The following is a 25,464-nucleotide window of genomic DNA, read 5'->3' as shown; positions in this document are numbered from 1 at the left end:
TAGCGGCTAGCAGCTAGCTACACACGAACATCCACAGATAACGATTCCACTTTGTTGTCCGCTCATCTCCAGATCTCCTCAGACCCGAACAGACTTGGTCCGGACTCGTTTAGTCTCATTAATCCACAACAGTCAGTTTAGATGCACAGAACAGAACGGAACCAAACCGCCGGCAAAATCCTGGTCTAGCTCGCGCCGCTGCAGGTATAAATCCACTTGTTTCTTAAGGTACGTCATGGAAGTGAGCTCTGCAGTGATTGGCTCTGGTGCGCATGTGACTGTGGTGGCTCCGGTGGACAATGCTCACGAATTTGTAAAGCATTTATGAATTAATTTATTAACGGTAGTATTGCAGTCCAAACAAATCTGACTTGGCACACCCTTGAACCAAGCAGCAGCCATGTTGAAACTCTCAGGTCAGTCTGATCCTGAGCCGCAGAGATATTTGAGGAACACACAGACAGACAGACAGAGATACCTTGCTTTTATAGAGAGATGTCTCTGGTAGTCATGTGTGACTGCTGCGGGTAGAGAGTGTTGTGGAGCAACAGGCTGAGGGGATGATCTGCTGATTTAGCTCTACAGGTAGAAAGTTCAGTTGCTGACCAAAATAATGACACTAAATATGGCCACAAGCAGAGAATGTAGGTTCAGGCCATTTTGCTCAACAGAATTCCTCATGTTGATCACGGAGCGTGAATGTGTCAGCTTCCAGGTGTAAAGGCAGACCGACTGCTTCCCATTTAGAGCCCCACCCACCCACACTCTCTCTCTCTCTCTCTCTCTCTCACTCTCTCTCTCTCTCTCTCTCTCTCTCTCTCTCACACACACACACACACACACACACAGAGAAAGAAAACAGGCTCGCGGCTGTTCATTCGCTGCGCTCATTCTAAGGAGAAGGGACTGTTAGACCATGAACGGCTTCATTGCAGCTTTCACGCGTGAGTACTTTTTTTTTTTTACTTTTACTTTTTCTCGTTTTAGATTGAGTTGATCCTCTCATAGTTAACGGAGAGCCTCTGGTGACGCTGGTGAAAAAAAATATTATCGGTTAATAACGCGAGGCGACACCGTGGATAACACCGGAGCTCACTACAGCGATGCGCTCCGTGTCGGACCGCTCGTCCACCTGAACGCCGCATACCTCGACCCGCGTGCACGGCCAGATGTTACCGTACACACAGTTCAGCTTTTTCCTTTTTCACGGACCCCTCGGTGTGTGTGGTTACTCCTTCGAGCCCGCGTTCATCCGCAAAAGGGACGAAAGGTTAGCGGCACTATGAAGAATCGCTCAAGTTGGCAGCGTGAGACGCAGTGCCGGCCCGGAGTGATTTGGTGCCCGAGGCAAGATCTCATCCGGCGCTACTGCACCGCAGTCAGTTTCACAGTGTTCATACACACACACACACACAGAAACTGCATGTATGTATTCAAGGTTTTCATTCTTTTAAGTCAAAAATATCACACCAAATATAAACGGAAGAAAGAAACAAGGGATAAAAATACAGTATAAATAAGGCATTGTGCAAACATATCTCTCTCTCACTTATCTATCGTCAGCCACTTTGCAAAACAACCTCCAACTCCTTCCACACTGCCATGTGGGTATTGTGCTCCTGGATATCCTCATGAACCTTCAGCAAGTGGCTTGCATTGTTCCAGTCCTTTAATCCTTTCCTTATTAAGTCTGTATTCTTTTGGAGAAAACATGTAGCAGCAGAAGTAGTGCAAGCTATCATTTCTGTTTGAGTACATCAGCCAGCATCTTTTGATTTATTCAGCACTGACTAAGACTCTGTTACAGAAGTCATGTTGACACTCTCCCATCTTTGTTTTTGGGAACTGTGTAACAGATACTTGATGTGTGCTATACATAAGACTAATATAAACTAATACTGAGAATGTGATGAGATTCATTGAACTTTATTGTACTTTATTGAACTTCACAGTAATCAGAATGCAGACTGCAAGTGCAGTGTGTGTGTGTGTATATATATATATATATAGTATTATCTAATTTTGCCTGTGAATGATATGGGAAAGCTAAGGTGTGGAGTATTAACAGTAATACACTTTAACTGCACTTTAACACTGATGTAAACTTTAACAAACATAAACTGTGACACAATAGACCAAAGGCTTACTTCATCACATAGACGTTACTGTACCTGTAGCTTCTTCGCGTCTTCCTCTTCTTCCTCTTTCATTTCCTTCACTGAGCGCCGGATGGTTTCAGTCTTTTGGACCTTGAAGCTCTGCTACAGTATCAGTAAATCTCTCTCTTGGTCTTGGGGTCTTGGTCCGGTCAGATTCAGGCAGCTTGCCCTTCGACCTGCCCCTGTCACAGAGGACCCAGAAAAAAGGCCTCTCCGTTATTTATTAGTCTTTGCTATGAAGTTATGTTACTGTGGACTTATATAATATTTCGAAATAATAGTAGTAATGGCACAGGTAAAAAAAATAAAATTAATGTAGTATTATTATTATTATTATTGTTATCATTATTTCCCCCTGTTTTCGGCGCCCCCCGCGGATGACAGTGCCCCTAGTATTTGCTTATATTGCCTATGCTCAGGGCCGGCTCTGGCGTTACGAATGTGCCACAAAGACAAAACCAGTGGGAGACTTGGAGATCATACACCGCTAAATTCAGATGGTCTGTTTGTTAACACTGTGCCAACTTGAGCGAGTACTCTTCATCACTGCTGCACTCTGTTTTCTGCAGCAGCGGGGCAGTTACGCGCGTCTCCGAGTGAGACCTCCATCCCGGATGCGTTCAAGACCAGTAGGCGCTGCAGGTGTTTGATATAGTAAATAGCTACTTGCAGTGTCCTGACCTTGCTGGGTCATTTGTCTTCCAGCTCTTGCGTCAAATTATCCGCCAAGGGGTCTGTGAAAGGGGAAATAGGAGAACCGTGTGCAGGGTAACCTCTGGCCGTGCACGGGGTCGAGGTATGCGGGGTCCAGGTGAAAGGACAGTCCGAGTCGGAGCGCATCCTTGTAGTACGCTCCGGTGTTATCCATGGAGTGCAAGCGTGGGGACATATGAAACAGGCTCGATTAACTCCTCTCTATGAATGAAAAAGGATGAAACATGTTTATGCGTTGGGTTTTTGAAGCTGTAGGTATGGTGGGTGAAGTTCCCCCATCTATCTCGTCAAGATAAAAATTGCTTACATAATGTTCTTTAGTTCTGTTGACAATGTGGATTATCGATATTTGGAAATGAAATTGTCTCGTGGGCCGCATTGAGTGAGGACGAGCGACGCCGATTGCCCGTCCCTGATATACAGCATCACTCCGAAACTGACAACCGTCCTGCCACTTCTGGAGCTCGTGTTGACGTTGTCTCATTCCCACGCCTTAATGACGCGTGGCCACTACATGCCAATGTCACCAGAAGGGCTCCGTAATAGTTTGATCACAAAGTCAATAAACTGATCCAGTACTGATGAGTTAGAAGTGTTTCAGTGTTAATTGTGTGTCAGTGGTTAGGTGTCTGAGGTAGCACCTGTCCTCAGCTTAGTGTTACTGTCCCTATCTCTGTGTCAGGTACCCAGAGTTACAACTGTGCTCATATCTCTGTTGTTGAGATAAAGTTTGCAACCCTTTTTTAAAAAATGACTTACTTTAGTGGTCCTTGGACTTCCTGAAGAAGTCTGCGTCGCTCATTTTGCTGGATGAATTCCTTTGCAACAGCAGTCATGTCCACTTGTGCTAGAACATCATGGTGTATGTGGAGGCACGTCAAGTCATTAAAGGGATATTCCGGTGTAATTTTAATCCATGGTCTGACATGGATTTGAATCCCTGATGTCTTCATGGTGTCTGGCAACATGCTCAACTGTGCATGCAGACTGTTGAAGTGAAACAGCAGGGTCGTGAGGCTTTGTGAGACCCCTCCTGCAGCACTCACTTGTACAGTGGCTCTCGGTAGCTTGGCTTGAAGCTGGAGGAGAGCAGCTAGTGTGGTACACTGTATACACAGCAGCAGGATGATGTGTGTCTTGAGGTGAACCCAGAAGTTAGCATTGCCCTGGCTCCACCAAAACCTACTGGATTTTTTAACTGGATTTTTTGATTATTGCAGAAAATAATCTCAAACCACAAGTTTCCTTTTTGTTTATCAAGATAATCTTCATAGATGAATATCAATTTATGATTTTTGAAGTGTAAAATTAAATCTGTAGAAGCATTTTGTCAAAGAACCAAATTAGGCCCTGCTTTGTTTGATTAATGGTCAATAATGATTATGATTGGTGGCTCACTATGCATGCAGAGCCAGACTATCACTCACAAGCAACAAACTGGCATGTATCCATGAACCCTCCTAATCAGAGTAAATTATTTTGTATCAGATGGACATCTATTGTCGATTAACTATGGAAAAGGAGAACTGTGGGAGTTTTGCTCTCAAGTAGAAAATGTTTGCACATGCACACAATGAGATGTCAATACTGAAACATATGTTCTGCAGTTCTAGTGCATAATTTCAAAATAACACTGTAAAACATCACATCAACCTAATGATTACAGTTTTTCTCGATTGTTTATACACATTTTCTGAAAGCATGCCTCATACTCTCAGAACTCTACACACAAATCAAAAATCGCACACACAATGGGCAAAACCCCTCAATTGAAACTTTACATTCAAAACAATATTATTTCTTCTCAAAATGGTATTTTGTTTTCAAATGGCACACACAAACCATCAAATGAATAGACATTTAGAAGAACCAGTTGAACACTGATGTTCTCAATGTAAAACACTATGATGAATGGACAACACTTCTTCTTCATTGATTTCATTGATCATAATTACTTAGGCCTTTTTTTGTTCAGTGTTACACTTAGTACAGACAGCTCATACATGAGTGTGTTGTAAAATATTTGAGAATATTGTTTTTATACTCAGGACACACAAATACGTGGTAACAAATATATTTTATCCACCCCCCCCCCAAAAAAAAAAAAAAATGCACACAGTGTACATCTCAACCAACGCAAAGTTCCACATACAGTGGTCTACATACAAAACAGAGGAATTTACTCAGTTACTGTAAAAAACAAAACAAAACAAACAAACAAAAAAAACTATGCTGCATCCTCTCTTCTGTTTCTGTCTGGCCACAGCACCTCATCCACCTCACAAGCAATGTTTTCCCCGGCCAAGCATCGAGGGAAATATCGTCTAGCATGGCGAATCCAGCCATGAAGAGCATCGACTGCTATATCTCCACATGCTTCTTCCATCACTTGCAGAAGGGGTATATGCGTTTGTGGATTTCTGTCATAAATTTTCCATCTTCAAGCAGAAAAAAATTCCTCAATTGGATTGGGGAATGGAGAATATGGAGGGAGATAGACAACTAGGAAGCGTGGGTGGGCAGTGAACTATTTACGAACCAGAGCAGCCCGGTGGAAACTTACGTTGTCCCAAATGACAACATACCTAAGCTGCTCTGTGCCGTCTATCTGATCTGGTGGAATGAGTATGTTGTGTAGGGTGTCCAGGAATGTGATCAGATGGGCGGTGTTGTAGGGACCAAGAGTGGCATGGTGATGGATGACGACGTGGTGAGTAATGGCTGCACACATTGTGATGTTCCCTCCATGCTGCCCGGGAACTTCCACAATGGCACGCTGGCCGATGACATTCCTTCCCCTCCTTCGTCTCCTCGTGAGGTTGAATCCAGCCTCATCAATGAAGATGAACTGGTGCTCCACTGCAGCCACCTCTAGCTCAGGGACTCTCTGAAACACACTTGACAATATCAGAAATAGACATGGAGTGGTCACAATTGTGAAGCACAATCATTACGATTACAATACTGAAATATGTATATTTTATACAGTGTTGAGAGTATGCATCAATTGTGGGACTGTACAGGACTCACTTGCACATAGTTATATCGCAATTCTTTCTGAATTGCATTCAAATGGCACCCTGTAGACCTGCTTCATCCTCAGATTATTTCTGTGCAAGACACGGTCCAGTGTTGATAAGCTTACCCTATAAATATTTTGAAATATCTCATTGTTTTCTATTATTTTTCTTTGTATTTGCTGTAATGTTATGGCGTTATTTTCTAGGACCATGTACAGGATTTCAGTTTCCTGTTCAGGAGACAGAAGACGTTCCCGACCACCTTGTGTTGGTAATCTTTCAGTTCTGCAATACAGAGCATAAAATACTGTAAATACTGTGTAGGAATACAAAGTAGGTATCAAGTATCCCAAATACTTGAAACATACTTCATTTTTACAGTCAACAGAACAGTCCACAGGCAATACTGTACTACTGTACTGTGCTTGAATTACAGTGTGTTCCTTGTGAAAACAAGAGATTTTCTCCATGAAAATTGTGCCAAATGCAGAGAATTGAGTGTAGTGTCTTGAAAAAAGTGTGTTTTAGAACTGCAATTTGAGTGTAAAGCAGGAATTGTGCTTGTAGTTTAGCAGAATTGGTTCAGGGGGTTGGTGCATGAGTTACATGTTGTGGTCATTGTGTCTCAAGTACCAGTTTTTGTGTGTAAACAATCAAGAAAAACTGTAATATAAAAAGTCTTATACAGCTTTAAGCACCATGTTATTCCTGTGCACTTGCCAACGTGTCTTCTTCATGGCTGAAAATGTCTCAGGCTGTCTGTAGAACCCCCTCCACACAGACACATCCGCACTCACATTCCATCTTGATATGGTATGAACTGAAAACAACTGAGGAACCCACACAGCAGCCAGTATAACATCTTATTGAAACAAAAGGCAACACAGACAAGACAAGACAAGACCTTTTGTTTGTCATGATATTGATTATTGCATTATCTCAATGTAATTAAAAAAATAATTCTTGATTTCAACATAACAGCAATCATGGCCATTCTCAGCTTCAAAAAAGACAGTATTAAAAACCAGACCTAATGATGACACTAGATGAAACCTTTAGGGGGCACAAAAGTTACAAGGATTCATGCAGAGGGGAACTCAGTGACTGTTTCATACAAACATGTTTGCACATGTTCTGATGTCCAGTGAGGGATAATGACTCTGTGTTGCTTGTGCTCTTTCTTTTGAGTTGGGCAGACCAATAATTCACAGTTGTCTGAAAGATATGAAAATCCTTGTTAGTCTGATTCATTCATGTTTATTAGTGATGAGGAGATAAACAAACAAGGTGTCTTACCGGCCCTGACTATAAGATGACTGTGAAATCTTAGTGGCCTCAACAATGCTTCTTCGTTGAGCTGGAGGATGGAAAGAAAAAGAGGAAACACACACATGTGCTTTCACCGTTGAAGAGGAGAGTGCTGGAAAGTTTTACTGAGATGGCGTATGGGGGATGGGGTTGGGGTGCAGGCTGGACAAACACTTGCTGGAGTTGCTAGTCCCTGAGAGTTACCACGTTACACTTCTGTGCTCTTTGAATCACTTAATGCCTCATTGTACTGCAGGATTACACTGTTTATGCTGATGTAAGCTGCTAGGTATGAATACTTACATGCCACCATTAATCTCTGCTGATTCTTCAAATGATGGTCTCTCTCTGGTCTCTTGTAAACGTTCAAACAGGTTATCTAGCCGGTTAAGATAACAGTTTTCTCTCATTGTGAATAGCCATGAACAGTTAGAGAGTATGTGTGTGTGTGTGTGTGTGTGTGTGTGTGTGTGTGTGTGTGTGTGTGTGTGTGTGTGTGTTTGTGTGTGTGTGTGAGTGAGAGAGAGACTATGTCTGACATGATTTCAAAAGTGTATTTAATAACTACAGATGCAGTTTGTCCTGTATGTTGGGGACTGTGACATAATTTGACCCTGTTCTTTGATGACTCATCAACAGCAGCAACAACCTTTTATATCGTGGCTCTGTCCAAAGACAGAAGTTTAAGATGTGGCCCCTCTGTAAGACAGTGTGATTTAATACACACAGTCAAAGGTAGAACTTTAACTTCATGGCAAGTGTAATTGTAAAAATTCATTGTGCTCTAAAGGAAGAAAGTTCTGCTGCTGACCAAAATAATGACACTAAATATGGCCACAAGTAGAGAATGTGGGTTCAAGTCGTACTTATTCAACAGAATTCCTGTTGAGGGTGAAGGTGTCTGTATGAAGGTGGAGAATTGCAGAAGAGATAGATCAGCCCCACTTCCCCTTAGAATTCATGCTAGAGCCTCACACACACACACACACACACACACACACACACACACACACACACACACACACACACACACACACACACACACACACACACACACATCTTCTCCTAGTCTGACAGACTCACACTGCTGGGAAAACTTTTTTTTTTTTCAGATTCTATGTCTATTGTTGATTCATGTGTATGTTTCTGTTATTTTACCTATTCCACAATGCCTCAAATTATTTACTTCTTCAAACCATACACTTCAAATTAACTGAAGAGTATAATCTAGACATGTTCAAATTTGAAAGTGTAATGAGATGACTTATGTCTGTGAATTAGTGAAAAGCAAATGACAACTGATTGACTGATTCATGAGACTGATTCAAACTTATAAGGCAGTGGGTTTCAAACTGGTGGTGGTACCTTCTGATATTGATATGGTTTCAACTATGATTGATGAAGCAGAAGCCAGAAAATAAAAGGCTAATTCCACTGTCAGACAATCATATTAAGAGGCTCATTTATGACTTGACTTTTTTTATCTACAAAAGGGGGGCCCTGCACAAAAAAGTTTGAAAAACATGTTGACAAAAGTTGCAGTGTGCAGAAGCAGCTGTGAATAAACACAGAAAGACAACAGTCAGCTTACATGCGGCAGTCAGAGGTGAAGAGCCGTGTGTTTCAGTACCAGAGGTCCCCTAAGATGCACTCATGCATGTGTACACATAGTTGGTTTATTTGTATTTCGCTGCTGTATGTCGAGCTCCTTATCTGCTCCTTTATCTGTGGAAAATGATCAGAATATGTCATTGAACTGGTTTCTCTACCACATTCTCATGATTTCAAAAGTGTATTTAATAACTACAGATGCAGTTTGTCCTGTATGTGACTGTGACATAATTTGACCCAGTTCTCTGATGACTCATCACCAGCAGCAGCAACCTTTTATATCGTGGTTCTGTCCAACGCATGAGTTTAAGATGTGGCCCCTCTGTAAGACATTGGCCTTCATTTATCAAACGAACGCACGGCAGAAAACCGTGCGAATGACCATTTCCACTAAGCTTCGGCATTTATCAATTTGGGCATGAGCGGAAGCTACGATCAGATCTCACATCAGGTCTCAGCTTGTGTACACAAATCTGAGACTGTGGATTTGTTTGATGTGTTGGAAAAGTTTCTCCTCTTGCCAGTGTTTCTTCTCTCCGTGTTTGACCTCAGTGGGCGAGGCCTCTGAACCAGGAATATGTAAGGGTGTAACATGTTAATGTTAATGTAATTATCAAGACCCAATCATTCGTACGCTGGGATTGGTCAAATACGAATGTTTCATAAACCACACGTGTGTCCTGTCGTAAGACCAATTCTGCGCTCAGATCTGCACCCATTTTCACGCAAGATTGATAAATGAGGGCCATTGTGATTTATACACACTGTCAAAGGTAGAAGATCTTTAACTGTAAGTGTAATAGTAATACTACAGTTTTTTTTTTCTAATTGCTAAAACACAATTTTGCAAACTAGGCTGGTTTTATCAAAATACTTAACACAGTTCACAAAACCACACACCCAAACTGCAGAATACCTCATATATCCTGCAAAATGAAGCACTGCAACCAAAACTACATATAGCATTATCAAAATCAAACTTTTGCACCCAATGGCCCACACTTCATTCATATTATCAGATTTTTGTCTAACGAACTACATACTGTTGGGCATAATGAAAAGCACTCTCATCTTTAGAATGCTTTTTCATAATACTACAATATTTAAAACTGTAGAGAATTCTTCAGATTGTTTGCTTGTCCAGAAATATTTGCAGATACACACACATGCTGTTGAAACATTTATTATTTTATTTTTCACCAAACAAATCAGTGCAACATATGCATAGCAGAGATATTTACATTGGAGAGAACAAAAATATGCTCACAAAACAGTAAACTGAAACAGAAAACTGCAGGAAAAAAAATGCACTGCACTCTCTGTCCAGCCTCTCACATCGTCAGGCCATGGTTGATGACATGATCAACTGAGGTTGCTCTGATTCATTTGAAAGTTGTTGTCTTCTTTGACCATGACCTCCTCTACCAGCTCTACCTCTCACTCTTCCTCCCCCTCTCATTCTCACCCTCCCTGTGGTCTTTTAGTGCTTACTTCCTGATTGAAGTGGTAACAATTACAGTAACAATTGTTTGGCCAGGTGGCACATAAAGTGGCCAATTGGCTCATGTAGTGTAATTTTGAATGTCAGTGTTTGGAAATGGCAAACATGTGACTTTATGTCAGATTGTTGTGTCTTATGCAGAGAACCGTGTTCACTGCATTTAAAAAGTGACATTTTGAATTGCAAAAATATGTGTGAAGCAGAACATGAGTTTAAAGTTTTAGAGACTTGAGAAGAGGTTTTGTTCTCTGTGTGTCAGTTTAAATATTTATGCTATGCATGTCATTTTAGTGTGTTAGCAATTGGAAAAACACTGTAATAATACATTTGTTTTGATGGTGCCTTTCATGGCACTCAAGGTAGCCTTACATCAAGTACAAAAATAATCAATGAATATTTAGTATTGTGTTGCCTCAGTACTAACTGAGAACACTTCAAACAGGCTTTTCCTGTCAGTGGATGCTCTTGTACCACAGCAGGCAGTTCATTAAATCTATGTCTCTGGTAGTCATGTGAGTGTTGCTGGATGAGTAGAGAGTGTTGTGGAGCAGCAGGCTGAGGGGATGATCTGCTGATTTAGCTCTAAAGGAAGAAAGTTCTGTTGCTGACCATAATAGTAGCAGTGGAGTAGTGGCAGACTCTCCCTCCAGACTCTGTAACTAGAACTCCAACCACCTACCCACCGGACCCACCACACACACACACACACACACACACACACACACACACACACACACACACACACACACACACACACACACACACACACACACACACACACACACACACACACACACACACACGTAGACAAATAGAGAATGTGGGTTCAGGCTGAGAGGGTTAAGGTGTCTGTATGAGAATAGACAATTGGTGTGGAGCTGGTGTACTGACTAGATGACTAACAGAGAGACACACCCACATGCTTAAAAAGCAGCACCGGCTGACAGGAGCTCAGTTGCTTGGATTCTTTCTGAAGGGAACAACCTGTTAGCCTCTCTGTCCTGCAGTGTTTACAATGGAGTGCTTTTTTCCAGCTTTTCTATGTAAGTACTTTTAGTGCTGAACTTTTTCTTGTTCAAGATCAAGTTGATACTCTGACAGACTCACACAGCTACTGGGAAAACATGTATTTATCAGATTGTGGCGTTAAACTGATCCATCACAGAGGTGTCCCAGTATTCAACAATTGTTTTGTTACACATGAATAATATATGTATGTAAATTCTGTGTTTGTCTGAGAGGCTGGAAGATGAATTTTAGGAGGACAGGCTGCACAGTGGTGCAGTTGTTAGCTGCTCTGGTTGTAAGTCTCTCTTCCTGTCTGACAGGGTTTTCTCTGTGGGCTCTGGCTTCCCTCTTTGACCTTGAGCATGAGTGCTAGCATGTTGATATCCAGCATATGTGATGTGACTATGTTCACCATCTAAGGTTAGCACTTTAGTATGATAATTGTTTCTTAAAAGACCTAAACAAAAAGTAAAGCTGAGGCTGATGGTAATCTTATTAGTTTTTAAAACTCCAGCAACATCTGTAGTTTATGGAACAACTTTAATGATTGAACAACATATTTCTGCTCGTGGCCTTCATCAGGATGACTCTGACAAACCTGCCACTTGTTAGGGCCTTTTGTGTTTTTACATGTGATGGATGGGTGAAGAAGAGTGAGTGGACGCTGTGTAAACAAGTAGTATTGTGGGAAGTTTGTAACAACAATCTGATAAGGGATGGATGATCATACTAATCTTGTGCAAGAAAATCACAGGACCATGAAGAAATTAAAACACACGGGTGAAGTGCTGCTGGTTATCTCCAAGTGAGGAAAATAAGTGTTCAGTGTGTATAATCCGGTTCAGTGTTAAAATGATGAATTAATGACAATACTACAGCTACAGCTCTGTATACTCAGCTTTTTACATTATGTGATCTGTAATATGTATAGTATCATCCTGTCAGACACTCTGTGTGAGGGGCTGAACTTCACCAACCTACACAAGCAGCACAAAGTCACAGCACAGGAACAGAAGCAGCCACTGTGTTTAGACCCGAGTCAACAAATTATTAACATATATTCATTTAAAACGTAACATGTGCAGGCAGTGATCACAGAGTCAATCAGGAGTTTCTGCTCTGACATTTTAGTGGCAAAAATATTCACCGAATGAAAAACATGATGACAAAAGTTACAGTGCACAGCAGCAGCTTTGAATAAACTAGCAGTCTACCTGATGCGGTCAGGTGATAAATATGGAAGCCAGCATGTCATGTCATGTCATTGTCCGTAACCACTTATCCCTTTCCATGGGGTCGCAGGGTGTTGCTGCTGGAGCCAATCCCAGCCTTGTATCAGGGTGAGGGCAGGGTACTTCCTGGACAAGTCGCCAGCTCATCGCAGGGCCCTCACTGATGAGGGAGCCAGCATGTGACAGCTAAGCCTGATGAAAAGTATTCCCATTGTTAGTCATGCGTGTGTACGCATGCAAGAGTGCGTCTTAGGTGCACTCCAGTACTGAAACATAGCACTACAATCCTGATTAAAACCAACTGTAGTATATATTTCCCTCCGCTGCTAAAGGTACACAACCTAGATCATGTACAGTGTTTATTAGCAGGACATCAGTTTCACTGCAAAGAAATGCTGCCTCGTCCCACGTTAATTGTCAGCACACTGTAGCCTCAGTTTGAGCCTCTCAGAGAGCTGGTGGTAACGTCGCATTAGCAAGATTTATTTAGGTTTATTCCTTGTCTGTTACAGTAAGACAACATCTGGAGTGATAACTAACTAAGATATTTAGCACTAGGAGTGTGCCAAAGGCAGTCAAAAAAATGACAACTCCATCTTTAGAAAATTAGTCTCGTGTCCAGGAGGGCAGCCATAGCTTCTGGAGCTTCTCCAACATCTTCGAAAAAAGGAGGGTGAGTGAGGGAGCGTTGCAATCTAGAACCTCACTTCTAAATGCCGACAAATACTCCATGTAATACACACTGTACCTTTACGTTCTGACATCAACAACAAAATGAATTAAGTTGAAGGGCAGAAAGCGGCAGAAGCGGTGAACGCCGTGCGTTCTTCAGACTTTGGAGTAGTTAAAAAAAGTCTCACTGCTCACAGTGACATGTGAGCTGTTAGAGGAGGAGAGGGGATCCCGACGCTCTTTGCTTGATAAGTGGTTGTCATCATGGGCCAGAACATCAGTTCGGTCTCTGAAAACTCAATCTTGCCTCAGTTGCACATTGGCAGTGTCCTCAAGCAATGCCAAAGCAGCAGTAGTATCACATGGCACAGCCATTACGCACAGCTACAGTCCTTTTAAAGTGCTGTTTAAAGGACCAGACAACAGGTCACAGCTGAATGTATTCCTCCTCCCCAATAATACAGGAACTAATCTTTATTTATATAAAGATCATTATAATTATCATAATGCATACTGACAAACATACTTATAGAAGATCCTTGTGTCTCTCCTTCTGGGTGTGCCTGCAACAAAAACTCCCTCACAAACTGCGTGATTTCAGACTTACAAGTGGCATTAGGGAAAATGTAATGTTTATTAATCTGCTGCAGCAAATTCTAAGTCATTGGTTCCTTTTTGTGAATTTGCATTAAATACAATACAAGATGTTTCTTTCCTTGTAAAACGTGTCAGTTTGTTTTGGGGCATTGTTGTAAAAGCCAGTCTGTTTTTTGTGTTTAAAATGCATCCAGTCTGCTTCCAGATCTAAAGTATGTCCTCCCTCCCAGCAGCTGTTTGAAGCCACTGCTACAACTAAACGGGGGGTTAGTTAATTTAGAGACCCCCACAAAACTCAAAGGAGAACTCCAACTGAATAAAAAGCCCACTTATATGCAAAGGCTATATTCTTTAAGTAGGGCTATATTTTTTAAGTAGTGCCTTGTGATTAAAAGAGCGCCCTGTAGCTCTGGGGAAGAAACATTTCAATCAGAAGAGAAAGACTGATTGACACATTGACTGATTTTTTATACCTAAACAGATTATATAACCACACTGTCTTCATTTTTCACAACTGAATAAACTGAATAAAATAACAAGAGGTCTTCTTCTTCTTCTTCTTTTTTCCCAGAACAAAGAATCTGTCATTTTCAAAAATTCATACCTCCAGTAGCTTTTACTTTCATGCAACCAAGTACTGATTCTGTGTAGTATGAATGTAGCTCTATCACATTTAGAAGTTATTTGCTCCAGCAAAAAAACAAACAAACAAACAAAAAAAAAAAAAAGAAAAGAAAGAAAAAACAACAACAGAAGTCTGAATAAAGTCGCCATTACTCAAATGTCCCACCTGGGTATAGAGGTCCTGCAAGGTATGTGTGCATGTAGCTGTGTAGTCAGATCCTGCAAGGCATCATGGTAACAGGCCAACAGTGACCCTTGAAGTCTGGAGTAAACAGCTGGGGGTGAACTATGACCCCTTCTGGTCAGTTATCCAAATAACATGCAAAATACAATAGTCATGTAATTCACACACAATTTCCTCCTTTCACATACTGGAGAACATACAGATCTCCCCATTTCATGCACATTAAACATGTATAATAGCACTCAAACATAATAAATAAAAATATATATAAATAAGCTTCATGTATTTTGCATGCAGGCAATAAGGGGGATGCATAAGTTGTAAGTGCTAAAGTTACAACCACAAGGAGGAACTGTTGAGTCAAAGTAATAAGGTAGGGGGATGTCCCCTCCTCATAACAACATGTTTGAGTGTGTATAGTTTATCAGACTCAATAAATGACATTGTAATGTTATTATAAACAATCATAAGAAACATGAAACATTCTCAGCTGTCTGTCAGTAAATGTTCATATAACTGCTTACACATGTCTTCTAATCTTACAACAAACAAGTTCATACTGATTTTATTAATACTTCAATAGTCTTGTTAGCACATGATAATGTTAATAGGCAACAAAGGACCTTAAGGGCCTAAATAAACATTAACTGTCATATTCAGACTTTTGTTGTGGCTTTTTTTGTTTTTTGTTTTGTTTGTACTGGAGAGGGAGGGTGAGGGACCATCTCTTAAAACACAACAGGCACAAAAAACCACACTGTCAGTTCCCTCTGACCGGAGCTGCAGACATCACACACACCTGCAGCATCAGACCCTGCTCTTCACTCTGCTCGCTGTCAGTTCAGAGTGATACCTGGTCACATTGCTTGCACTCGCTCTTGCGAGAGTGTCTCGTTTTCTTGTGTTAGCAAAGATCTAACTCTCTCCTGCTTTAATCTTCACTGTCAAAATGGTCATCACACTGGTAAGTGACTGTTATTTCTATATTTCCTCACGCTTGATATTGTGGATATTACTGATTCGTCAGAAGGTTTTAGGAGTACGTCAGGGACCATTAGTTTGCTCATTAGTATCTTTTGGAGAGGTGAAATGAAAAATGGTAAAACCTTATGACTGTATTGAATAACATGACTCTGTTCATTATTATTAATATTGGACATTTTCTCACACCAAAACCTCTCTGTGTAAAAACTAATACAAATAATTGCGAAATAATTGTTAATTACAATAATCACATGGTATTTCTACACACATGGGAAAAAATAACAGTAGTAAAAAGCAATAATCAATGTCCCATTTTGCTTCTCAAGTGTGATACTATTTCTAAAGATGAAATAAAAACACCACAGCATGCTTTGTCTGCCCATGTCCTCTAAAATTCTTGCTCTGGAACCAGCCTTGCATTGTGCTCCAAATGAAAGACATGTAAAGGCAAAAAAAAAAAAAAAGAAGAAGAAGAATATTTATGTTGTAACAAGTCACTGGTCTTCATTACTGAAGGCTGAGGCCAACACTGTCTTTTTTAGGCACAACCTGATCACATTGACAGTTAGACATTCACACCTGGAAGCCACTGGGGAGCTCCACTGGAGAAGTTGCACTAATGGGCTTTGCTCAAGGGCACCTCAGTGGTGGTAATGAGGGTGGAGTGAGCACTGGCTTTCTCCTTCCCCACCCAGAATGATCCTGCTGGCCCGAGGACTTGAGCCAGCAACTCTCTGGTCACAGCTCACTTGGGGCTGGTTCCATTTGTGTGAGTTTTTAACATAACCCGCATCTTGATTGACTTTGAAATAAAGAGCTAGATGGGACAAAGTAACTGTTTCCACACCGAGAGACTCAATCTTATGGAAGACTGCAAGAAATAGTTAAAATGCATTCAATTGACCAACAATAAAAATGGACATTAATATATCAGTTTACAAATTAATCTATTAAAAAAGCAATTCATTTGATACTGTAATGGGCAATGCAAAGAGGACTGATAAATAAAATGTATACATGAAATATGAATCCATTAATAAATAGTTCAAATTACAAATGGATTTACAAACACAACATAAAACAGTCAATAAGTACATAATTTAAAAATACATGAATGAATTGATAAATTCATTGTTGTTGTGCGGTCGTTTCTGAGGTTGCTAAAACTACGTAAGCTAGCGGTCCACAAACTTTATCTCTCGAGGGGGGGTCGTACTCGGTGTCAAGGTGTGTTAGAACATGGATTAAACTTACACCGGAATATCCCTTTAACCTCCAAGCCATCGCGCCTTCTTTGCCAGCCACACTTCTCATCACCTCTTCCACACTTCAGATTCACAAGCCTCACCATCATTCAGCCTCACCTGCTGCCTTTAGACTTGATTTGTCATCATTATTCATCTCATTGTTCCTTCCTGGTTGTTTTAAACCAGTTCAGGAACCTGGTTTCCCCTCAAGGCCTGCTGGACCAAGCAAGGTTTCCCTGTTTTTATATATGTACGTATATATTATGGATTTATCCATTTTATATTACAATAAATGTTATATTCTCTATTAACATGTCCCTGAGCAGACTGAACCAGGTGTCCACCTCCTTGGATGATGATTAAAATATTAAAGCTGACTGAGTTGTTTTAAACCCTTGTGTTTTAAAAAATGACATTCACCTTGAAACCTTGTAATTCTGAGCTGAACTTTGATCTCTGAAAGAATTAACCTCAATGTTGGGAACCCAAATCTCTCCATAGGATAGTATAAGACACAGATTTAGTATAAACCTTTAACCTTAACTGGTTCAGTTTGCTAATGCAGAGCTGTGGATGACTTTTCAAACCATCACTACTGTGAGACAACTGTTCCAGTTCATAGATATTAAACTATATTGTTATTGTTATTATATTCAGTGACCTGCAGCACCCAGTGGATGAACACAAGCAGACAGTCTGAAACGTTTATCTTTCTTTATGAAGACAGAAGTATTTCATACAGTTGTCATGTTATTCAGGTCACAATGACAGAGGATTGTGTTGAATAACACACAGAATACATTGTGCATTTTTCATTGTTACTCCCCTAAAACCTTTGATATACAGTAGCTGAAGCACTTAGAGTTTAATTGAATTCCTAAAGCAAAGGTAAATTTGACACCATAGACAATTGATGAGATGCTGTAGACACAGAGCACAGACTTAATCAACAGAATAAGCCATCTGAGCTGAAAGGAACCTGAAGGTAATCAGATTACCTTGGTGACATAATTCATTTTCAGAAGATTCCTGTCGTCCACACTGTGTGGATTGTATCAGGTCTGTTTAGGTCAGAGTTCACTTCTCTTCAATCGGTCAGAAACATTTCAAATGTCTCCTGTAATATTTCCCATAATTATTTCCCCACAGTACATCATTTTGTAGAGTTCAATTATTCACAGTTTCTCACATTTTCTCTGCACCTTCTGTGATTTCTGTGAGCTTTGTCAACACAGCAATATAAAGGAAATGTAATTGTTAATACATAGAAATAAGTAAATGATAAATGCAATCCAGTAGTCTACTGACAATTCACCACAGTTTGGAATTACAATACAAATATACTACGGCAAGCACAGAAAGAATTAAAGACAAAAAGAAAGAATTTTCTCTCCAACTCTTCATAAACTATTATCTGATAATAAAGGAATATTTAATCTTACATTTCATCCTGTTATATTATATGAAAACTAACAGCCTTTGCTTAATGAATATGACAACAAAATTGTTTCATATTAATGACAAGGAGGACACTGAACTCAGTTAAGTTGAGCACAGGAGAAATCTGTTGGTAAAAACGAAATTAATGAAGCTGAATAAGCCTGGCTTTAAAAAGTGATGCTTCAAATAGATTGGAAATTAATAATCAAAGATGACATGGAGAGGCTTTTCCTTGTGATGCCTGAGTGATTTAAAGATTGCAATACAACATCCGCTACATTGCCTGTAAGAGTGAGAATACATATAAATAGCACTTATATATAATTCATAATCCAACATTTACATTGGAAATTTCCTAATTTTGAATGTGGTCAGTGAACGTGTCCTCATCAAAAAACATCTGAAATCTGAAATCACCTCAATCACCTCATTTAAGGTCAGACTGCATGGAGGACTTTACTCATTACAGATCAAGCCTTTTTAACTGCATTAACTCTTGGCATGATTCAGATGTTATGACTTTTAAACCATTACTCATAGGTTTTTAAAAACACAATTTCCATTTAAAGTTATGTTCTATACTAACCATTTACCATTGTGAAATCAGATATGTCTTCAGCAAATGAATAGTAGTACATTTCAACTACTCACAGAATGTCATGGCCAACTCCTATGATGTAAAATAGGCACTTTCAGCTGTAATGTATCTTATAAATAGTCAGCCAGTGACACAGCCCTTTATTCATATTAAAGTTAAAAAGGGTGGGAAATTAGGATTTTTTTCTCTGTCACGTTTGTGATGAGAAAGGAAAAGCAGTTATGGTTTTGTTAATCAAAAAGAAAAGTAATCTTCATGATCCAGACAGTTTTCTTGATGTTGATCAGGCAGGTTGAGGAATATGACTGGTCAGTTTCTCAGGCGTCAACACACTGTAAAACAATACAAAGTCACTTTGATCAACTGCTCTCCATAATGCAAAGTATACAGTGTAAAATGGTCTATTAATTTGCATTAACTTGATATAAATGTTCACAATGTATTTTGTTAAACTTTCCCATGACTCAGGAAGAAGTAGCTGCACACAACTGCACTGTGTCTATCAACATTTATGATTTTGGACAGTGCAATAAGGCGCAGATGACATATTCTAATGATGTTAAAGATCATAAAAACTGCAGGTGCCTGGCCAGCCAACAGATTAACTATGTTAACACCATAAACACTTAAATATGAATGATGCATACACGCTTTGTTTTTAAGGATCACATTAAATGTAATGTTACCTTTTCATTAGAGGAGTTTGGAGACTTGGTTCCTGAGTGGGTCATTTTGATCATTGTAGCCCTGCCTGTTGATCCATGCCTTAATAGTTTGAAGATCATTGTTTGTCATTACGCCTGGAAGCTGGTTGAACCATGTGTCTACCATCTTTTCACTGTGTTGCTGAAAACTGTTAGCAAAAACTTGAAGCCTGGTTTGACTCATTGGGTGTGTCTGAAAATTATTAAAGTTGTTGTTGCTCTTCAACCTGAATCTGGGCATGGCACCAATGATTGTCAGTTTGAAGGTGTCCACAACATTATCTTGGCTTATGGCTCCAGCTAATAAGGATCTGAACGCTGGTGATATTGTACTTGGAAACTCCCGATGTATTTCTGTAGGTACATAAACAACTGGAAGTTCTCGGCCATGATAATCTTTCACTCTGTGAATCAGGTTGGGATCTAGAGGACGTGACTGTGTTGCCACTTCAAGCATGGCTTCTGCTAATCTACTATTCTGGTTCGATTGTCTAGCATCCAATATACTCTGCACTGGTGGCTGGTGATCTCCATTGATAAATTGTCCAAGCCTTCTTCTGTAGAAACAATCCTGTTGCCACTCTTTGTACAGTTTGATTGTCCCAACTTCTTGCTGAAGAACTTGCTGGGTTTCTGCCATGAGTATTCTGTTTCTTGGTGCAGCACCTTCTGCCATGTACCAGTCTCCTCCTCTGATTGATTCAGTCCACTCTTTGCGCTTGATGAAAGGCTCCCATTGGCCTGGGTTTCTGAGTAGAGTGTTGGCCTCTACAGATCGGAGGCGTTGTGCTTCCAAAGTGATCTCTTCTTCACTGGCCTCTGGTTTCATGCCTCGTGCCAAAGCATGGAACAGGCAGTTCTTGTCCTCACTATTGATTTTCACTGTCTGGTTATTAATGTGCACATCATAATGTCCATCTGGGTATTGGTCACTCTTTGGTCTGTAGATCAGTGTCACAGTTTGAATGGCGGGATCAGTGTTTGGGCTCAGCTCCTGCATTTTGGTGAGTCTACCATGGCTGTCTTGTGTTAGGAGGACAACCTTAGTGCCAGTGGCTTCTGAGAGGACTCTGATATCGAGGATGTTGCCTGCAGTCTCTGAATTCTTTATGTTTTCAGCATGTGACTGTGAGCGTTTACCAGCATCACCTGCATGTTTTGAGTCTGTGGGCATGTGTGCAATGTATCTGTTGTTCTGTCCAGCTCTGAGCTTTTCCTCTGTTCTGTCACTCTTTAAGCCAGTTCTTACATGACGGCCGATGATTCCATTTACTTGGCCTTGAACATGTGAAACAAAGTGACTGGAGAACTTCTGGTGGAACACTTCTACTGAAGCATCAGCCACTAAAGCACTGATGGTGTTGGCTAATTCGTGCTTGAATTCCTTCAGCATCTCAATGTCTGAGTCAGACAGCTCAGATACCTTCACCTTCTCTGAAGAAACTTTTTCTGATTTAAATATTTTAAGCTGATCATGAAGGTTTGAGAAAAACTTGCTGGATAGGGTGAGCGCTGCACTGATAGCGTCTGCTGCCAGCACTCCCATGTGGACACTTTGGATCAGCGTCAGAATTAAATGTGCTTTTCCACTGGCCTCAGCTTTAGCTTTGTTAATCACTGTGGAGAAGGAAGAGTTCAGCTTGTTCTGCCAGTCCAGGTCTTCATAGAAAGGTTGCACTGCAGTGTTGCTTAACTTCCTAAATAGGGCCAGAAGTTCACTCCTTCTCTTCTCATTCTTCAGGAGATCATGAAGTTGTTTTTTGTCTTCAAGATGCGAAAGGATGATGTCATCTACTAATGTAGACAAGGGCTTCTTTTCCATTTTGGATTTCACCTCATCAACAATTCCTCTTTCCACCTCATTTTTGATGCCGTTCAGTATTTGTTTCAGGATTTCCTTTTCTGCCTTCCCAAATCCATACGTAATGATTTCTTCTACCATTTTCTTAGCAGTGTGCTTCACTGCATTCTTCATATTTGTCTTTGTGACAACACTCAAACTGTCTTTAGCCTGTTTGGAGAGAAACTTTGGCATCAACTTTAGTTTCTTGCCAAATCCCTTAATTAACATTTTAGATGCCTTGAAGCCCTTTGCAATCAGCTTTCCAACTCCAAACCCAATGAGAGAAACACCGATGGAAATAGCTTTTTCTATAGCCCATGACTTCCAGCTGAATTCTCCTGTCACCATGGCTTCTATGCCAGAGATGCAGTCTGATATTCCCTCAGTGATGAGTCCCATGCCAACTTGAGCAAATGTACCAAACGTAAAAGCAGTGAGCAAAGCTCCTCCAATAATCTGTAAAACTCCAAGAAGGAACACTAGCAGACCTTCCCATGGGAATCGAGGCTCCTCCTCTACAGTAAACACATATTTCAGACCTTGACTGTAGAGGTTGTAGGCTTCCACTTGGAAATCTTCATCAGCAGTCGATACCAGGGAGAAAATTGGGGATTTTTTAGCGACTGCATCTCTCCCTCTTTCTCTTATTTCATCGAGTTTTTGGATGGCCTCGTTAATGTTTTTGTCGAGGTAATTCAACATGCTGCACTTGGTTGTCAGCTGTTTTTCGAGGCTGGTTGGGTCACTGTTGGCTGAGTTTGCAGAGGACATTTTTACAAACTGCAGACAGACCATGGATTCCTCACTGAGATACTTCAGAGACTCCTGTGCCTTCATTAGATCATCTCTGGCCTTAGTTAGGTAATCTGCCTTCTTCTGCTGTATAGTGCAGTATGCATGATTGTAAAAAGCTACAGCTGCCCAACTTTCATCTAGTTTCATAGCTTTTTCAAAGAGCCTTGTGCTGACGTCCCACTTTTTTTCACTCAGTGTGACATTTCCAAACTTGATGTAGTGATAAATGCTAGAACATGGTGAAGTCTGACTCTGAGACTGGCTCTTTGCTAATGACAAATTATCTCTCAAACTGTTCTGCAATTCATTTTTCTTCAGCTGGTCAATTTCTTCTGATTTTGCTTGCAACCAAATGCCCCAGAACTCATTCATGACTTCAACAACGACTCTTTTCTCATCTTCATCTGTGTCCTCATAAATGACTTGAAGAGTTTTGAGATACTCTGAAAACAGATCCTCTCGCAGTTTCATCACAGTGACATCATTCATCATATAATTCATCTTCTCTGCTGCTAGTCTATCTCTTGTGCTCTTGGCTTCCTCCAGAGAAGACACCATCCTGAAGGACGACTCCAGGGGTTCAGTGGACATGATTATCTGAGCAGATCCAGGTTTCCCTTTGCGCCCAGTTCGTCCGAAAGCCTGGAGCTCCACTCTTGTGTTCTCAGGAAGGAAAGAGATGATCACAAATAGTCCTCCGTTGTTATTTACCTGTTTGGAAACTTTTATGTCTGTGCCACGTCCGGCAAGGTTCGTGGCAACAATGACATCACCAGGAAGCAGTTCTTTATCTATTTTGCTCAAACTGTCTTTGTCACTGCGGCAGTAGAGAAGGATTTCACCTGGGATGCTGCTTTTGAGCTCTTCGTAGATCTCTTTGGCTTTGTTGATAGTTTCACAGATCACCAGGGCTGATCTTCCATCTCTGTACGGATTTGGGGAAACCTGAGCCAAAACCACGCGTTTTATTTCCTTTTTCCACTCTTCAGCCGAAGTCTTCATAGTACCTTTTACCTCAAACAACTTCTTCCTGTTGAATGTTGGCATTTTGCAGGCCGAAAGATTTGGATATAGGTCCTGCAAAAACTGAATGTCTGTCCTGCTCCCAAGTGTCCCTGTTGTTCCATATATTTTCCCGTGGTACTTTTCAAAAAAGGAGATATTTGAAACGTAGTTTGTCACTGTTGAAATTGTGCTCAGTTTGATTTGGTGTTTAATCTCAACAAATTGCTGCAGACCGTCACCCCATTTCTTGTTCAGTTCTATAATACCAGTGGACCTGAAATCCACTGGACAGACATTATCATTTTCAACAACATATTCCCGTCCTTCCCTCAGTTGCATAGCCAGAAAGGCATTCTGAACCCACACTGACACTTTCTTCTCCACCAGATTCTGCAAGAATCCAGGGATGCTGATTTTGTCTTTATTGTTGGGACATGGGGTGTACTGAATCTTCTCTGACAGTAACTGTGCAATAGGCATGACGAGAGTTTCTTCTGAATCATAGAGTGGACAACACAAGCCTTCCTCCAAGACAAGAAATGTAAGCTTTGGGATGTCCTGGTTGTTGTACGGGCTGTGCTTTCTGGGACAGAGCATTCCCTTGTCGTCTAAAGTGTAAACGGTAAAACCATAGGGGACATAGTCCTCAAGCTCTTGGAAAAAATCTATCACAGCATCCTGACTCACAGTTTTCAGTTTCACAAGAACTTCATCCTTTTCATTTTTGTAGATGTCCTCTGTAAATCCTTTTGGCACAGTGCTGCATTCCTCAGCGATACGTAAAATATCCGCTGGATCTTTAATGTCAGTTTCTTCCGTGTTTATTGAGTCAAAGATGACCTTGAAGAATGAAGCTGGAGGACCACGTACAAACGTCTGGTGTCCTGCAGACAGGAAGCCATACTGGCTTACGTGGCCCCAGATCATGGCCAGAATAATGTTCAGGTGCTGCATGGAGACCATGGGGCTGGACAGGTAGGTCATCTGCACTCCTTGATCCAGCAGCAGTGAGTCCACTTCATCAATTATGATGCACTGATAGCTGCGATCAGGCCTCACATCCTTCATCTCAAACGTCTGACGAAGGTGATCTGCAGCGAAGGCTTCGATAGTTCCATAGACGATGTCTTCCTGGTAGCACTGTTTTCTACCTTCATCTGTGGTTTTATTTGTGTTTGTGTCAGCTGTTATGCCAAAGAACTTGTAGAAGTTGTTCCATTCTTCTGCATCTCTTTGACATAACACAGAAGAACTGGACACCACATCCACTTTCTCACCTCTAAGCACTCTCAATGCTGCAAACATGGCTATAACACATGATTTTCCTTCTCCAGTGCCCATCTCCAGGAGCTTCCCAGTGTCAGACAAGGCCAAGAGGCACCAGCTGATCATCTGAGTGGCTCTGGGCCACCACTTCCCATCAGCCTTTTTCAGGTGTACAGCATTGCATAATATTGCTAGCAACTCCTGAAGGTCTTCTTTGTCAGTGCTATGACTTATATTCCTAGCTCGCTGCACATCTGTGTGCTTTTTGATTTCATCTGTTCTGATCAGGTTTGTTACATGAGTGACTACACTGTATGATTTAGTCAGTGTTTGTTCATCAATGTCTTTCATCTGCCGGATTTCATCAAAAACAGTGTCAATGCTTTTTATGTTTTCATTGCTGAGGCTCTTTTCTAAATGCAGAATCAGATTCTCAGGTAAAAATGAATCTAAGAGCTCAAGGAGGGATTGGTTGTTCTCATCTTTCCAGTTGGAAGACACCTGATACGTTGCCATCAAATGTAAAATCTTCATGATAGAAATACAGCCATCATTATGTTGGTGGTCAGTTAATGCTCCAAGGAGGTTTAAAGCCTCGACTGGTGACCAGAGTCTTTGTTCTCCAAGATTTGAAACCATCTGGAGGAGTTCTTTGGTTAGCCTGTTTGAAGCGTGGAGTTTCTCCACATAGGCAAATAAAACCTCCAAACACCATTTTCCTGCAGGGTGTGTGTTTTTCTCACTTCCTTTTTCTTCAGTTACCACTCTCAGGAGAGTCTCAAGAAAGGTCAGCATGAAGACCTCATGAGAAGACAAAGACTTTCCAGTGATTTTCTTTGAGATGGAGATGATTTTATTGTTGGTGTTTGTGTCTTTGTTGAGGTTGGTGTGGAGCACCTGAAAAAGAGCCTTAATAAACCTGTGTCTCAGTTCCCTTTCTTCACTGTAAAAT

General features: G+C 40.9%; 2 protein-coding genes across 2 annotated transcripts in view; one reads left to right on the top strand and one right to left on the bottom strand.

Annotated features, from left to right (window-relative positions):
• LOC119006017 (alpha-2-macroglobulin-like) overlaps nucleotides 1–25,464 on the top strand; it is a 113,234-nt gene that overhangs the window by 15,175 nt on the left and 72,595 nt on the right. The gene's annotated exons all lie outside the window — the stretch shown is intronic.
• On the bottom strand, nucleotides 17,571–25,231 carry LOC119006011. The gene is made up of 2 exons (XM_037074301.1): nucleotides 19,586–25,231; nucleotides 17,571–19,231 (listed from the first exon to the last, which is right to left on the bottom strand). The coding sequence occupies exon 1, from the start codon at nucleotides 25,149–25,151 to the stop codon at nucleotides 19,593–19,595; it is 5,559 nt and encodes a 1,852-aa protein (XP_036930196.1). The 5' UTR covers nucleotides 25,152–25,231; the 3' UTR covers nucleotides 17,571–19,231; nucleotides 19,586–19,592.

This window comes from Acanthopagrus latus, chromosome 2, assembly GCF_904848185.1.
Source record: "Acanthopagrus latus isolate v.2019 chromosome 2, fAcaLat1.1, whole genome shotgun sequence".
In the NCBI taxonomy this organism is placed as follows: Eukaryota; Metazoa; Chordata; class Actinopteri; order Spariformes; family Sparidae; genus Acanthopagrus; species Acanthopagrus latus.
The sequence above is the reverse complement of the archived record's forward strand: the minus strand, read 5'-3'. Positions and strand labels throughout refer to the sequence as shown.